We start from the raw sequence: 14,390 nt of genomic DNA, 5'->3' as shown, positions 1-14,390 counted from the left end.
ATCCCCCCTCAGAAATAGGAGGGGGAGATCGGGCTCCCACCACTGCAGGAGACCTCGAATTTGTAGAGGTCTCCATTACCTTGCTGAACATAGATGCTTAAAAAAAAAAAAAGGACAGATCAAATCGAAAGAGGGGGAGCTAAAACTACTTGGAGCTCCCCCTGCTCTTCAGAACACTTGGTACATTCTGGTCTTCTGGCACCAAAGGAAGCCCGGGAAGAGAGACATCTCGTGGGGAGCAGGCACCAGGACACTGCTGTTGGACTTCTCTCCTGTTTTTGGCCCTTTAAGCTAAGTATCTCGATTTTCATTAACCATTTACACAACTATATTTGTTTTGGTGACAAAATGGGGCTAGTAGGGGTAATATTGTAGTACTCTTGTACTTTTTTTAAATAAACAATGTTATTTTGGCAAGTAAAGTGCAACTTTTAATGTAGATTAGTTGTTTGCTTGTTCTCTTCTGTCTCTCAAATCTGGTGTGCTTGGTGATTCTTTCCTTTGTAAGGAAAAGCCTCAAAACAGTCTAATTTAATAGTTGCCTTAAGCCATCTTGCAATAGACAGGCTTACATCAGGGCTAACCGTCCTGTGCCAGAGAAACTTACAGCCCATTCCATCAAGTCGGTAGGGGCGTCTTGGGCAGCGAGAAATGGGGCCTCTGCAGACCAACTTTGCAGGGCAGCCATCTGGTCCTCTGTCCACACCTTTAAATTCTATCAGTTTAATGTATTTGCGTCTGCAGATGCAAATTTTGCCCGTAGTGCTCTACGGGCAGGGCTTTCAGAGCGGTCCCACCCTTCGGGGGCTGCTTTAGAACGTCTCCATGGTAGCAGTGTCCAGACTGGATGAAAGCGAAGAGAGGATTTTTGTAGTTACGTTAAATCCGTTTCTGTGGAGAATACTAACAGACTCCGAGGCATGGTCTCTAAATGAATAAAGACTTCACTTAAATGTCTTCGAAATGAGAGCAGAGTAGAAAAAAAATTTGGTACTTTCATCTTTGACTACCTTAGAATATTATCAGACCAGACTGGTTGTTTCCTTCATAACTCGCTAGGGAGGTACCAGAAGCAAAACCATGTAAATAGCAAAAATTTATGTCTTGGATAAAAGAAACCCCCTGAAATCGCTCTGTGTTGCATGTAGCAGGCAAACGGAACATAATAAGCGATTGCCACTGTCCGTAACTGATTCATTCAAGGGAGTGGTCTCTGTATTAGTAACTATTTCAGCGACTGTTAGGAAAATCCAGGCTTCCCCGAGTGGACAATTGTTAAAGCATAAATACCAGAGTACCTGCACTCTTATTCTAAATTCTGTAAGATTATAGAGAAATATATTGCATAGTGTGAGTCTAAATTAAATCTAGCTGAAGCGACTATAACACACATTCTTGATTTATTCAAGATGGTTTCAGCAAAGGTTTTGCCTGATCTACTATGAAGGTACAAGTATTTACATGGAGTGTTGTCTTGGATACCAAATTAGCTTTAGAAAAATTGATCATTTATTTCTTCAAAGCTGGGAAGAGGATTAAATGTCCTTTGTGGCTCCATGAAACCTCAACTTTTGTGCTCCACACTTTAACCCTTTTGAGCCACTTTCTTTGAGATGGTAGCTGTTAAAGGTGGTGTTGCTAGTGGTTACATCTGGTTGGAGTGTTACAAGCACTTTGGTGCAAGGAACCTTTTCTATGTAGATAAAATACTTCCTACTATTGGAAGAAACATTGGACTGGTATCTGCATTTTGCATAAATCAGGAGGTCACATGTGCCTCAAGCTAGTGATGAAGATTAATAAAATGCCTGAAGTGTGGATGCAGTAACTGTAAGTGGTTCTCTTCCCCCTTAGAATTTCTGAGTTGAAGAAAGAGCTAGAAAATGTGCTTTCTGAATTGGAACAGCTTCGTGAAAACCGTCAACATCAAATGCACGTGGCAGAGTCTGTTGTGCGACAGCGTGACATGTATCGTATACTTCTGGCTCAAACTGGTGTCACATTACCTGCAACAGGTATGGTCCACTTGGAAGACCTAATTGAATTTTGTATTGTAATTTTAAAGGATAGCTAACCCTATAATGAAAATTGATTTATCTAAAGCAGTGTTTCTCAAATCCAGTCTTAAGGGAGCCATAACAGTTCATATTTTCCATGTTTACAAGTAATGGCATTAGAACAATTTTAAAATGGCAGCCCGTAATGGATACACCTGTGCTTCTGCAGCGAGATATGGAAAGTGTGCACTGTTAGTATTCCCTGAGGACTGAATTTGAGAAACCCTGATCGAAGCAGAATTTTTTTTTTTTTTTAGTTTGCTAAAAACACAATAATGGCCTAATAATAAACATATTATCTGGAAACTAATTTGAATAATTTCTCTATTCAATCCAACAATCAGATCAAAATCTCCTCTAAATTATCTTCCCGACCCCCTTGAAGCAAAAGGGGTCATGAAAGGTGCTTTTGATGTTAATAGATAGTCTAAAGAATGTCACCTGTAGGTGATAAAGAAGCAGGATGTTAGTGTAGGATGCCTTTTCATCGCTAAATTGAGTTTGATATCCTCTTACGTGAGACCTTTTGGTGACATCTGAGTACAGTATCGAATATATAAAAGCCTAGCAGCGTGTGTTAGTGTGTGTGTAAAAAACTATTTTCTCAGAAAGGGCTCATCCAATTGACCTGAAATTTGGTATACATTATTTGACAAAAAAATTATAATAGTGAAGTCGGTTAACTTCCATCATTCCCCCCCCCCCCCCGTGGGAGGGGTAGTAAAGGCTAAATTTACGAGTTGAGGGCTCAAACTCCTTTTCGTGAGGTAATTTTACCTCATGAACACACATGCTGTTAGTTTTTTTTTCCACACACACACACTACCGGGTGACAGTGCTCAAGCTGCAGTGCCACCTGCTGGGCAGAGTTATATACTACACTGACCTACTAAATTCTTAGCATTATCTAATATATAAAAGCCTAGCGGTGTGTGTGTGTGTGTGTGTGTGTGTGTGCGATGAAGATGACCAGAACCTTTTTAACACCTTAAGTAGCTTGATTTGACTAGAATGCATGAGTATCGTGCACGGGTTAACTTGTGTGTGTGTGTGTGTGTGTGTGTGTGTGTGTGTGTGTGTATGTATATATTATAGCATCCAGGTATTTTATTTAAACAATTACCTATGTGGTAGCAATGTTCATTCATTTAAAAAAGAAACAGCAGGGCATATTAATCTTTGTGTTTGACTGCATCTTTACAACTTTTCAGAATATAATCTAGACCTTGGTATACAGTAGTTGGCCCCAATTGGTGTAATTTACAAGTGGAAATTAAATAGAGAGGGGTCTGAGTTCACTATGGTAAGCTCATATTTTTAAAAACTTAAACACTGTGTGGTTCTTGCAATTAAGTTGCAATTAGTAAACCTTCAGATCAAGTTGAGTAACATGGCTGTAGATAAAATAAAAATACCATATTACTTTAATGTGTATCTAATATTGAGGTCAAATAACTTCTCCAGTGGTAATTGTATTAATTCTTCGTTACATAAAGCTTCTATAAAAGTAGATCAGATTTTCTGTAGGTTTGATTTGAGGCTACATTTGTGTCTATTTTCAGATGAGACCTCCATTACGTCAACTCCAAGAAAATCGCCTGGATCGTCGCAACTCATTTCCACCCCAGCTCCTGCACTTATATCTTCTGAATCCACAGAGGCTGCTGAAGCTAAAGCTGCACTGAAACAGGTAGGGATGGATTTAAATGCGAAAATACTATTTACCTAATATTTTACACTTTTTTATATTTGGCTGGATTTCTCCTCCATCAATTGGGCGACACCAAGTACAATTGGTTTTAGATCCAGGTGTGCAGGCACTTTTAAATAGGAGCTATTGACAGCTATTAAGATTTTCAGTACACCAGTGTGATAGAATATGGCGGCTCTGTAGAGCACCAATCGCAGCTGTCCTTTCTGCAGCACACAGCAGACTGCTGAAAGAAGACTTCCTTTTGCAGTGCACAGCCTGTCCTTTTTTTTTTCCTTCACTCGTAAGTTTATGTATTTAATGCTACAAGAGATAAGATTAAGAGATACAATGGTAAAGATCTATGCATTATGTAAGTGCCATTCTAAATTACTATGTGTCTGTCCAGGAGGTGCTTTGTCTGGCCTGCATGGAGGTGGACCAGTGTCCATGCTTGCCTGTGGAGGCTCCCACAGAGGTGACAGCCAGCCTGGGCAAGGTCTTTGACCCTGGCGGTGACTAAGCGCTCTCAGAAGCTTGTTGCCAGTAGAGAGCTGAACAGGAATCCACCCTCCTTTTTGCTTTTCTTGTTGGGTAGATGGAATAATTTCCTGTTCTTCTGGATCTCAGGGGCAGGGAGCTTCCAGTAGTTTTATAGCCCTTGGAAGAGTCTGGCACAAAAGTTGTCTCCCAGTAGTAGGGTGAATAGTGGAATGCTGTTCCAGAGGCCTCTTTGCTCACCAAAGAGGATCAAGATAGTGCACAGGGAATGGAGGCTTTAGTGCGTGCTGGTTGGCATGTAAATATTCAGTACAGTGAAGAGCCTGAGAGCAAGGACAATACAATGTTAAAGAAAAACAACCTCTTTTTTTTGTTTTAGTCACCCCAGTTAGAGGACCTTTCGTGTGAAGCGTGGGTTAAACTGTAGCCCAGGTTTTATGTCGCTTAAAAGACCCTCTATCCACCTCCTAGCACTGACATGACAAAATGGGGATTCCCTTGTAAAGTAGATGTTGCTGGTGTGTCAAAAACCACCACCATTCCAATACCTAATGCTGCTAACCTTAGAGTTTGAAAGCTTGAGGTTTCCCCAAAATATATTTCTCTATCCTACCACTGGGGGGACACTGCGTTACATTGGTGTATAGTAGGTGGGACTGGAGTTGGGCACTTATAAAACTTGTTTGTTTCCCTGACTCCTCCCCCACTATGCCACACAGATAAGAGCTGTCGTAGGCACTTCCCAGACAGAAGGCCTATGTGTCCTTGTCTAATTCCACACAGACATCTACACGTCTGCTCCCCATCCCACAGGGGTAAGCATAATGTTGATTTTCAGATGTCAGTCAGGATCAGAATATGGCCCATCCCTCAACAGGCGAAGGCTAGTTTCATCTGTATTCACAGACAAAAACATTAACTAAAATTAGGGTTAACTAAAATGTAACATCCATTCTTCGGATGTATATTCTCGGATGTATATAACCCTTGCCAAATTTGAGTTTACGGTCCCATCCACACCTCCTCAGAGGTTGTACACGGTGTCTGACCCTTTGACTGAGAGCCAAATAAACAATTATTACACAGGTCACATTTGATATATCTTCCAGGGAGGAAAAATATACAAAGAAATTGTAACTCGTGAAATTAACAACCCTTGGGACCCGTATATTCACTTATGCTGCTATCCTTATGCAGGGCAGATGCCCAGGGTACGGTGTATCCCTTACTAAGGGTGTACCATAGCCTCCACTCAGCTTAACCGATGACTGCCAGTAGGTCTTTCAAACTCAGCTATGACCCTATAGGTTGTAATAGACCATTCAGCCATGGGCAGAACAGTTAGCCACAGGTATTCTGGAGGACCTTCCAGAAAGGGAGCTAGTCACTTTGGCAGTATTTCAGTGGAGTCTAAAGGGGCCTCTGAGAGTAAGCCTACAGCTCTTCCCGTCCGCTCCACTAGGCACGTCAAGAGCAAACTTAAACCTATCCATCTTCTTTCCCGGGATCGTGCAGCCCCTTCCTGGCTCCCATAGGAGCATGTAGTACCTGTACTGGTGCAGTTAGGGAAGAAGCCTATATACCGGGTGGTATTCCCAGAGTTTGGTGTAGTTTATTCCAAACTCTTCCCGATCCACAAAGGGGATCCTTTCCTTCCTTCCGTCTGGACGTCCTTCAACATGCAGTCTACATTCTCTTGTTTCAGAGGTAGTCACTGTGCACAGTCATGGCAGGCGGTGAACAAAAGGAGTTCCTGGCTGCAGTATAAATCATGTAGATCTTTGTACATGTACCAGTTAAAAAGGAGGCACCGATGTCTCTTTTGCTTTGGCAGAACAGTAATTTCAGTTCCGGCTCAGGGTCCTGCCTCTTTCATTCCGCACATTGCACCTCGTGGGATGCCGAGGTCAGGGCAGGCAGACACTGCACCCGGTGAGTCACGATGGTACCCTGCCTGGACAAGACACTTTCCGAGGGCTCCATCTTTCTCCCTCACGGATAAAGTTCCATCGGGTTCCTGGTAGGACACGTCTGGGTGCAGAGACTTCCTGCTTAACACCCAATTTGCCACAGCAGATACCTGTATTACACCTGAGCTTATAGACTGGTTTCCACAGGGTCGCTCTCTCTCTACCTTCCAGAGGTAAGGGCCCTCCCCGCTTCAGCGCAGGAATAGGATATCCCTGACGCGGAAAGAGGTCCTTTCCTCCCAGTGACATTAGGCTTCTGGTATACAGGGTTCCAACTTTCAAAGTAAAGATGGTTGCATATTCCTCTTGACATTCCTAGAGGGAGATTCCCCTGAAAGAACCTGATTCTCCAGTTATAGGACTCGCAGTTCATCACCCTGTCCAAACTTAGGAGTCGAGCTCTCCCACAATGGTTAGCCACACAGTCAGGACAGAGGTCAATCGTCCGCCAGGTCTTTAAATCCGGTCCGGACAGGCTCTTGTCTGTTACTGGAGGCAGACTAATAAAATCCTTTGAGTTCCAGGGTCTTCTTGGTTCTCCCAAGAAGACTGTTATTTTTGTTGGGTGCTCAGGGTTCAAAGGTTGTGACACTAAGCCCATCAGGTCCTAATCAGGAAGCCCTAAACAGTCTGTCAAATAGGCCACGGCTGTTGCATTTCTACAGTGTCACAGGACAACTCGTTGCTGTAGAACAGAAGACCAGGTTATAGCCTGAGCAACGGGTCAGGGTCCCACTCCTTTGTTCATTATCCCGTCCCAGGTCCCCACGGGGGCTAAGGAAGGTCGAACGCAGTATGGCTTCCAGTTATACTGGGGCCCTGCATTTACCTTGCAGGGTATGGTTCTCAAACTTGGGCAGCGGGTGGTGACACCTCTCCTCCGCCTGCCTCTGTGGTCAGATGGGAACGGTCAGGGACCTCCTTTTGTCACTCTTGATATCGTCTATCTGGTGGCGTTGGAAGACTCTAACCTTAGGGCCAGAGCTTCTTGGCAGGGAGCTGCTTAGTACCTTGGATAGAGCCGCCAGGACAAGTTCCTCATCCGGTGTCCTAGGTCTAGAAACAAGAAAGAGTTGGGTGTGAGTCCTGCAGTTTTCAGATGTCTCAGGGCTGACTCTCTAGGTTGTTTTCTTTCACATCCTACCACTGATATCCGCCTAGCCTCCCGCAGGGGGCTGGCCCCAGTGCTCGGCTTCTTTTGCAGAACCGGTGTACAGGATCACGGTAGCTTCAAGCCTTTCTTGATAGGTCTCGACCGGTTAGGACTAAGCCATCACATCTAGTCCAGGGGATCAGAACATTTGTTTTGCCCACTTTTGTGTTGCTGACTCGGGGTAGATATGCTTATCCTAGGGTAGGTCACTTGCCTATCACCTAGTCCCAGGGGTCCAGGGATGGTAGTGTGCATACACTCCCACATTCTACGTTTCCAGTGAGGCGCAGAAGTGCGTCACTCCGGCCAGGATTTGTTCAGTGAAAAGTATCTGCGTTATTCTGGCCTCAGGAGCTGAAGGTCCAGCATTAGGTTATTCTTCCTCCATTGCGTGTTACGCTCTTCGTCGGCTGGATGTAGTTTGTGCTCTTCGGGGCCAAATTGACTGCAGAGCCTTTAGCCTGAAGACTAGGGTTTCTCTTCGTCCTTTGGACGCTATTTTATCCGGTTCTGGTGACTTTACAACCACCTCGCCAAGAGGTTTGGTGTTTCCTGGACGACATGTCAGAGTGCTTCGGTAGGGCAGTTGTACAGGATGGCAACGCCTATATCTTCTACAGAGTTCTTGGTTGCATGGTGTGGCATCCGCTAATGCGAACTTTACCCGCAAGTTGTGGCGTACAGCCGTTCCAGAGCAATCCTGCCCTTAGAGGCAGCTTGGGTATGTCCCCAATGTATCGCAGTGTCCCCCCCAATGGTAGGAAAGAGAAAATAAGATTTTTGCTCGCCGTAAAATCCATTTCTCTGACTCCATTGGGGCACACTGCTCTGAAAGTAGTGCTGGTTTTGGTGCTATTTTCTGTGTTGCTTCTCCTTTCTTCCTAGCTTGGTTATACAAAATTGAGGTCTGAGCTGGAGAGGAGGGGCATAGTAGGGGAGGAGGGACAGGATAAACAAGTTTTAGGTGCCAAAACTCCCAGTCCACCTACTATACCCCAATGTATCGCAGTGTCCCCCAATGGAGTCAGAGAAATGGATTTTACGGTGAGTAAAAATCTTATTTTGTGCACCCGGTTGAACTGTGGGACCTTTAATCTGGCACTTACGAGAGACCTTTGAACCATTGGAGTCTGAGGATCTACGTTATGTAAGGTGGCATTTTTACTCGCTGTCTCATTGACACGTAGGGTGTCTGAGTTGGGGACTTTGTATTGTATCACCCCATTTCTTGTGTTTTCACACTAAGCCCTCCTTTTTTTTTTTTTTTTTTTTCCCCCCCTAAGGTGGTCTTCTGGTTACATTTAAACCAGAAGTTTGTTGTTCTGTCCTTTTTTTCTCCTGTGTTAACAGTCTTTGGATCCATCCTTGTTGCTTTTCGAACATAGTCAGGGTGTTATATGGACCGTTGCGCTGCGGTTCGAAAGACTACTGATCCGTTCATGCTGTATGATGCACACAAGCATGCTTGACAGTCCTCTAGACTGTCACTTGTGCGATGGATCACTTCCACTATTAGCTTGGCTTACCTTCAATATGCTTGGTTGGTGTCTCTTAACAGCTCATTCATCCAGGTCCATCAGTGCTTCATGGGTAGCGTCTCATAGTGCTTCAGTCGAGTAGTTGTGCTAGGCTGCTACTTGGTCATCTGTCCACACCTTTGCAAAGTTCTATGGGTTGCAGGGCTTTGCATCTGAAGATACTAGCTTTTGGCACAAGGTCTTGCGTGCAGCTGTTTCAGAGCAAGCCCTCATTTTGTGACATTCCAAAGCTGCCCCTAATGTCTCGCAATGTCCCCCAATAGGGTGACTCATTGTAAAAGCCATTTCTCTTGGTCCATTAGGGGACACTGTGCTCCCATCCTTTGCTTTATTTGCTGGTTGACTGTTTTGGGTTTTTCTTGACCTTTGTTAGGCCCTCTCTTTTGGGCTTTAAGGAAGGGGCATAGTAGGGTGGAGCTATCCTCCCAACACTTTTACTTAAAGTGCCTACTTAAAGTCACCTACTATAGCCTAATGTCTCAGTGTCCCCCAATGGACTAAGAGAAACAGCTTTTACGGTGAGTAACAAAAATCCTATTTTTATTTAAAGTACTTGGTAGATTGAATTGAGCACTCTGTGATCATGTTTTAAACATTAGATGTGGCTGTCTATTGTACATGAAAAAGCTTAGCAGTGGAAATTCATTTTGTACTTTAACTGTATTTTGACTCTATTTTACTTGTTGCTTGCTTAACTAATCATTGCTACACTATTTTTCATAACATATGTAGGTTTGCAGAACCACTGCTCATATACATTTTAGCATAATGCTTGAAAGAAATAAATCATGCTTCCATTTTATTTGTGTATACTGTTTATTTTAATTACATTTTCCTCTTGTTTTGAATGTTGACATAAGTCTTTTTGTAACGCACACAATTATTTCTTGAACAGCTTCAGGAAGTGTTTGAGAATTACAGAAAAGAAAAAGCAGAAAATGACAGAATGTTTAATGAGCAGAATGAAAAACTTCAGGAGCAAGTTACTGAACTACGTTCCCAAAATACAAAAATATCTACCCAGCTGGAATTTGCTTCAAAACGGTAGTTACTTAAACAAACATTCATAGTTGTTGTTAATTAACCTCCCGTTAATTTGAAATGTCTTGACTACATGCTATGTGCTCTCTCCTCTTACTTTATACTCGTGCTTAAAGTGTACTTAAAACACCTTGAATGGGAAAAGACTGTTGATGACGTTATAGGGAACCATGGTTGTATTCGTACAGAGCTATTTCAGTAAATGCGGTCTCAAAATATATAGAGGCCATGGATTTGTGGATATTGATGTATTTATTCAAACAGGATTCTGTCTGTCACTACAACTTTAAAATGTCTCTTTGAAAGGTCCTAATTTATAGTCCCTTAATGGGTTATATAGGTGTATGGGATTTGATTTATCTATACAGATGTATTTGTGCTATCATAGAAGTATGTAATTGTTTTATTTGTGGTTTGTTTGTTTTTTTGTTTTTTAACCTCCTTAATCCATGGGGGCACTGGAATACTAGTCTATAAAGTGCAGTGACATCAGCTTGGGCACTTTTAAATTTCCTGGCAAAAACCCAAGCCCCTCCCTCTACACAGTCATTGACTGGCTAGGAACCCTAGTGCAATCGGCATCTGCTTCTGCAGACAGTGTTCCTCCTGGGGCAAGGAACTGGGTTAATATCGCAGTTCAACCCCTGCCATTGGGACCTGTAAAAGAGGAGTGGATACAATTCCTACGATGCCAAGAGGTATGGGCAAGTTAGGTGTGGTGTTGCGGGTCATAGCAGCCCCACACTAGGCACAGTGAGAGACTATTCCTCCACAGCCATCACTCAGTGCTGAGCCCTGGTGGAGGTGCACCTCATACAATGATGGGTTCCCGTCCACTTCTCTTTTACCAGACAAGTGGTTTGATTCCACCACAGATGCATGAGGAAGAAGTATTATTTGTTGGGATACATCATAAATCTTCTGCTTTTTCCCCACTTGTCTTTCTGGAGACAGAGCAAAACACTTTGCCCTGATGGAAGCCTTTCAGTCCTTTATTTCTGCAGGAGTAGTTGTTCCAGAACAGGAACAACAGAAAGGATTGCTTTTATTCAAAACTTTCCTCTTCCATAAACTGGACAGTCCTTCTCCACCTTTTTCTGAACCTGACATCTTTTAACATTCAGTTATTGGGTGATAAGGTTGAAGATAAATGTGGGGAAACAAGGTATTGATACAGAGAGGGGAAAAAAAAAGGCTGAAAAACATTACAATGCAGAAACTTTGCAAGAATCTGCAATGAAAACAGCTGTCACAAATACCAAGGTGGAGGTGACACACCCCCCCCCCCCTCCCTCTGGACAATTTCTACAGTACGGAGTTATATAGAGTAAAAGGGGGTGCCAGGGCAGTACCAGCCAGGATTACTGCAAGAAGATGCTGGGAAGATAAAACTATCAATCCCAATATGTTGTATTTTACAGGTAAGGCAACTACATGAGAAAGTGAGATGTAAAGATATATGGCAATGGGGGGCCATTTTTACGGATATTTTTATGACCAATTTATACCAAACCTAAAAACAGGTCAACCTAACTGTATTTTGTGTCAAAATGAATTACTGGAGTGAGCCAGATGTAAAACAGAAGGGAGGCGACCTCCAGACCAGAGGTCACTTTAACATGTTTCAAAACATATATGCTAATTGTATTCGGCACACATAAAGTTAAGACAATCTAAATTGCTTCTTCAAAAGATGATAATGGAAGTTAAGGACGTTGGCTGAAGATATTTTTAAATAAGTCCTGTAACTCAAGTCACACTTTTTACATCAGAGGCATTAGATGGACAAGATCTTCTATTTCTTAAGACTTTGTGCCATCTCTCCCATTGCTTAAGGAAGTGAAGTCAGCAGTGATGAGGGGTTATGCCAGTCTGGAATGAGGATTTTGGGAAGGTTGAGACTTTCGCAAAATGATTCGATTTCAGAGTGGTTGTGAAGAGCGAGGACTTTACTTTCATGATTCACTTGGATGCTCAAAGGGAACACCCAACAAAATCTTATAGAGCATTTATAAAGTTCAGCAGTGAGGGGTTTCAACTTTCATCTTTGTTGACGGGTGGACCAGGAAAGGTCCTGAAATATCTAGATCTTATGGCCATTAAATTCTATACTAGAAAAGCCTCGAGATTTCCTAAGTATAGCTGTTTGAACTGTATAGTAATGAAGTCTACAAATGATATCACAAGGCCTATCCGATTGTGTATTTCTTGGGCGACTGGTTCTATGGGCCCCTGTTTGCACTTTTTAATCCAGTTCTACAAGTTCAATGTGTGTGCATCCATGGACGCCACTTTTTGGAGAAAGTTGCTTCACATTGTTTCTTCTGAGCCTGTGTTGGCAGCTTTGGTATGTCCCCAGTGTACCCCCAACCGATGCAGGACAAAACAGGATTTTTATATTTGCGTTAATTCCATTCTTCATAATCTCTTGATGCACACTATGAGCCGATCCTTGAAGCTCTAGTTTCTTCTTTGTGTGACATGTTGTATCGCTTTGTTCAGGAAGATGTTGTTCCATCCTTTTCTGTACTTTTTCTGTTTTTCTCCTTTTTTTCTGTGAGGCTTTGTTAAACATAAACTGAAGGCCTAACAGGATAGGGGTATAGAGTGGGAGGAGCTACAGTGAACGTCTTAAAGTGCCTGCAAGTGTGGTCCACACACTTTACCCCAATGGACTAAGATGGATTTATCAGAAGTATAAAAATCCCATATTGTGGACATTGTCAATAGACAGTTGCCAGGTGGATTACTGTGGTATTTTGCTAGGATTAGATTGGGGAAGGACAGCCTATCCCTGAAAATGGGAGATCACATTAGAGCTTTCTCTTTTCCCTCTTGTTTTATACTCCTGGATCTGTTCTTTTGTGGTTTTACTAGAAAAACACTGAAGTCTAGGCAGCCAATGGGTGTATAAGGGGATCAGCTTTCTTGTAAATTTAAAGTGCCCAAGCTTCTGTCACCACGTTCCATACCCCAATGTTCCAGTGCTCCCCATTGAATTTAGAAAAAGATTGTAAGGTAAGTACAAAAATCTTATTTTTGTTTTCTTGCCAGCATATAATTCGTTGTGCAAGCATGAATTCTGAATTTTAATAAGTGGTTTCTCTTATACCTGGAATAGATATGAAATGTTGCAAGACAATGTTGAAAGCTACCGTCGAGAAATTGCTTCTTTACAGGAAAAATCACAGAAGCTTTCTGCCACTACACAGAAGCAGGAGCAGATCATAAACACAATGACACAAGATTTAAGAGCAGCTAATGAAAAACTAGCTGTTGTTGAAGTGAGTATTTTGAAAGGGCAACTGAACAGTTCAAAATCTTACTTTTTCAATAATTATGCATTTGAAAATGACTGAACAATGCTTTTTAACAATTTCCTCACCACTCCTCCCAAAAGCTTTAGAACCCCAACACACACATCTTATGTTCGATAAACACCGGCCGCCTTTGTCCACAAATTTCATAAATTGCTCGTTTCTGATCTCTGGACCCAATTGGCCCCATCCTGTCTAGTTCTTATCTGCATTTGATGTGCACCTCACTAAAGTGTGTTAACAAAGATTTAATCTGCGGCATAGGGGTACATTGAGATGAGCAGGAGAGCTCTCCATATGGAACACTACTAACATCAGCATGTTAAATAAGAACATGCATTTTCAGTCTGGGTAGCTCACATTAGTATGAACAAGCAAGAGTTGGACACTGCCTTGCATCTAACTTTATATATCTATATCTATATCTTTGTCCTAAAGTATCTTTGCCTTTCAGTAGTGTGTTTTATCTGTACCACAAGATTCAGTCATTACTATTGCTTTTTCATTTTGTTTGTAATCAGGTAAGGGCAGAAAACCTAAAGCGAGAAAAGGAACTGTTGAAGATGACTGAAACCCGACTTAATCAAGAAAGAGAGTCCTTACTTGCTGAGCAAAGGGGACAAAACTTACTGCTCACTAATTTGCAAACTATCCAGGTCTGTATATAAAGTCAGTTCTCATTTTAGCTGCTGCTGTCAGTCAAACCTGTATCTAAACTCTTTGAATAGCATTGATTTAATTTTAAATGGCACAACTGTTTTCTGTAAAGACCACTGCTTCTACAACACCAATAATACATTCAGAAAATTACTGCTACTAGCATTTCCAGCACATTAGGGCTAGGTTTATTTGCCCCTTAACCCCTCCTCCTCCAGAGCACCCCATTCACAATCTGTTTTGCCAGTCATTATCCGTGGGGATTAAACTGGGTACCTAGAATATGGTAGCAGATAACTGCACCTTGGATAATATCTGTGCTACTACGATCTCTTGAAAGTTGTGGGTGGATGAAGCCCCCGCCCCTAGAAGACTGGGTACCCCAAAGTGGTTTTATTTAGGTTTTTCTCTTGCACAGCCATTTGGGGGACATTGCTTACCATGGGGTAGAGGGGGCGCTGCGCTG

The 14,390-nt window shown here is 42.5% G+C and overlaps 1 protein-coding gene across 3 annotated transcripts in view; it reads left to right on the top strand.

Annotated features, from left to right (window-relative positions):
- TPR (translocated promoter region, nuclear basket protein) overlaps positions 1-14,390 on the top strand; it is a 148,138-nt gene that overhangs the window by 28,718 nt on the left and 105,030 nt on the right. For all 3 annotated transcript variants that reach the window (XM_075182673.1, XM_075182672.1, XM_075182671.1), the window contains exons 15-19: positions 1,855-2,015; positions 3,620-3,747; positions 9,805-9,953; positions 13,072-13,234; positions 13,789-13,923. In XM_075182673.1, coding sequence (XP_075038774.1) covers positions 1,855-2,015; positions 3,620-3,747; positions 9,805-9,953; positions 13,072-13,234; positions 13,789-13,923 — 736 coding nt within the window. The remainder of the gene's footprint in view (positions 1-1,854; positions 2,016-3,619; positions 3,748-9,804; positions 9,954-13,071; positions 13,235-13,788; positions 13,924-14,390) is intronic.

This window comes from Mixophyes fleayi, chromosome 8, assembly GCF_038048845.1.
Source record: "Mixophyes fleayi isolate aMixFle1 chromosome 8, aMixFle1.hap1, whole genome shotgun sequence".
Lineage (NCBI taxonomy): Eukaryota > Metazoa > Chordata > Amphibia > Anura > Limnodynastidae > Mixophyes > Mixophyes fleayi.
This window is presented reverse-complemented; position numbering and strand designations above follow the sequence as displayed.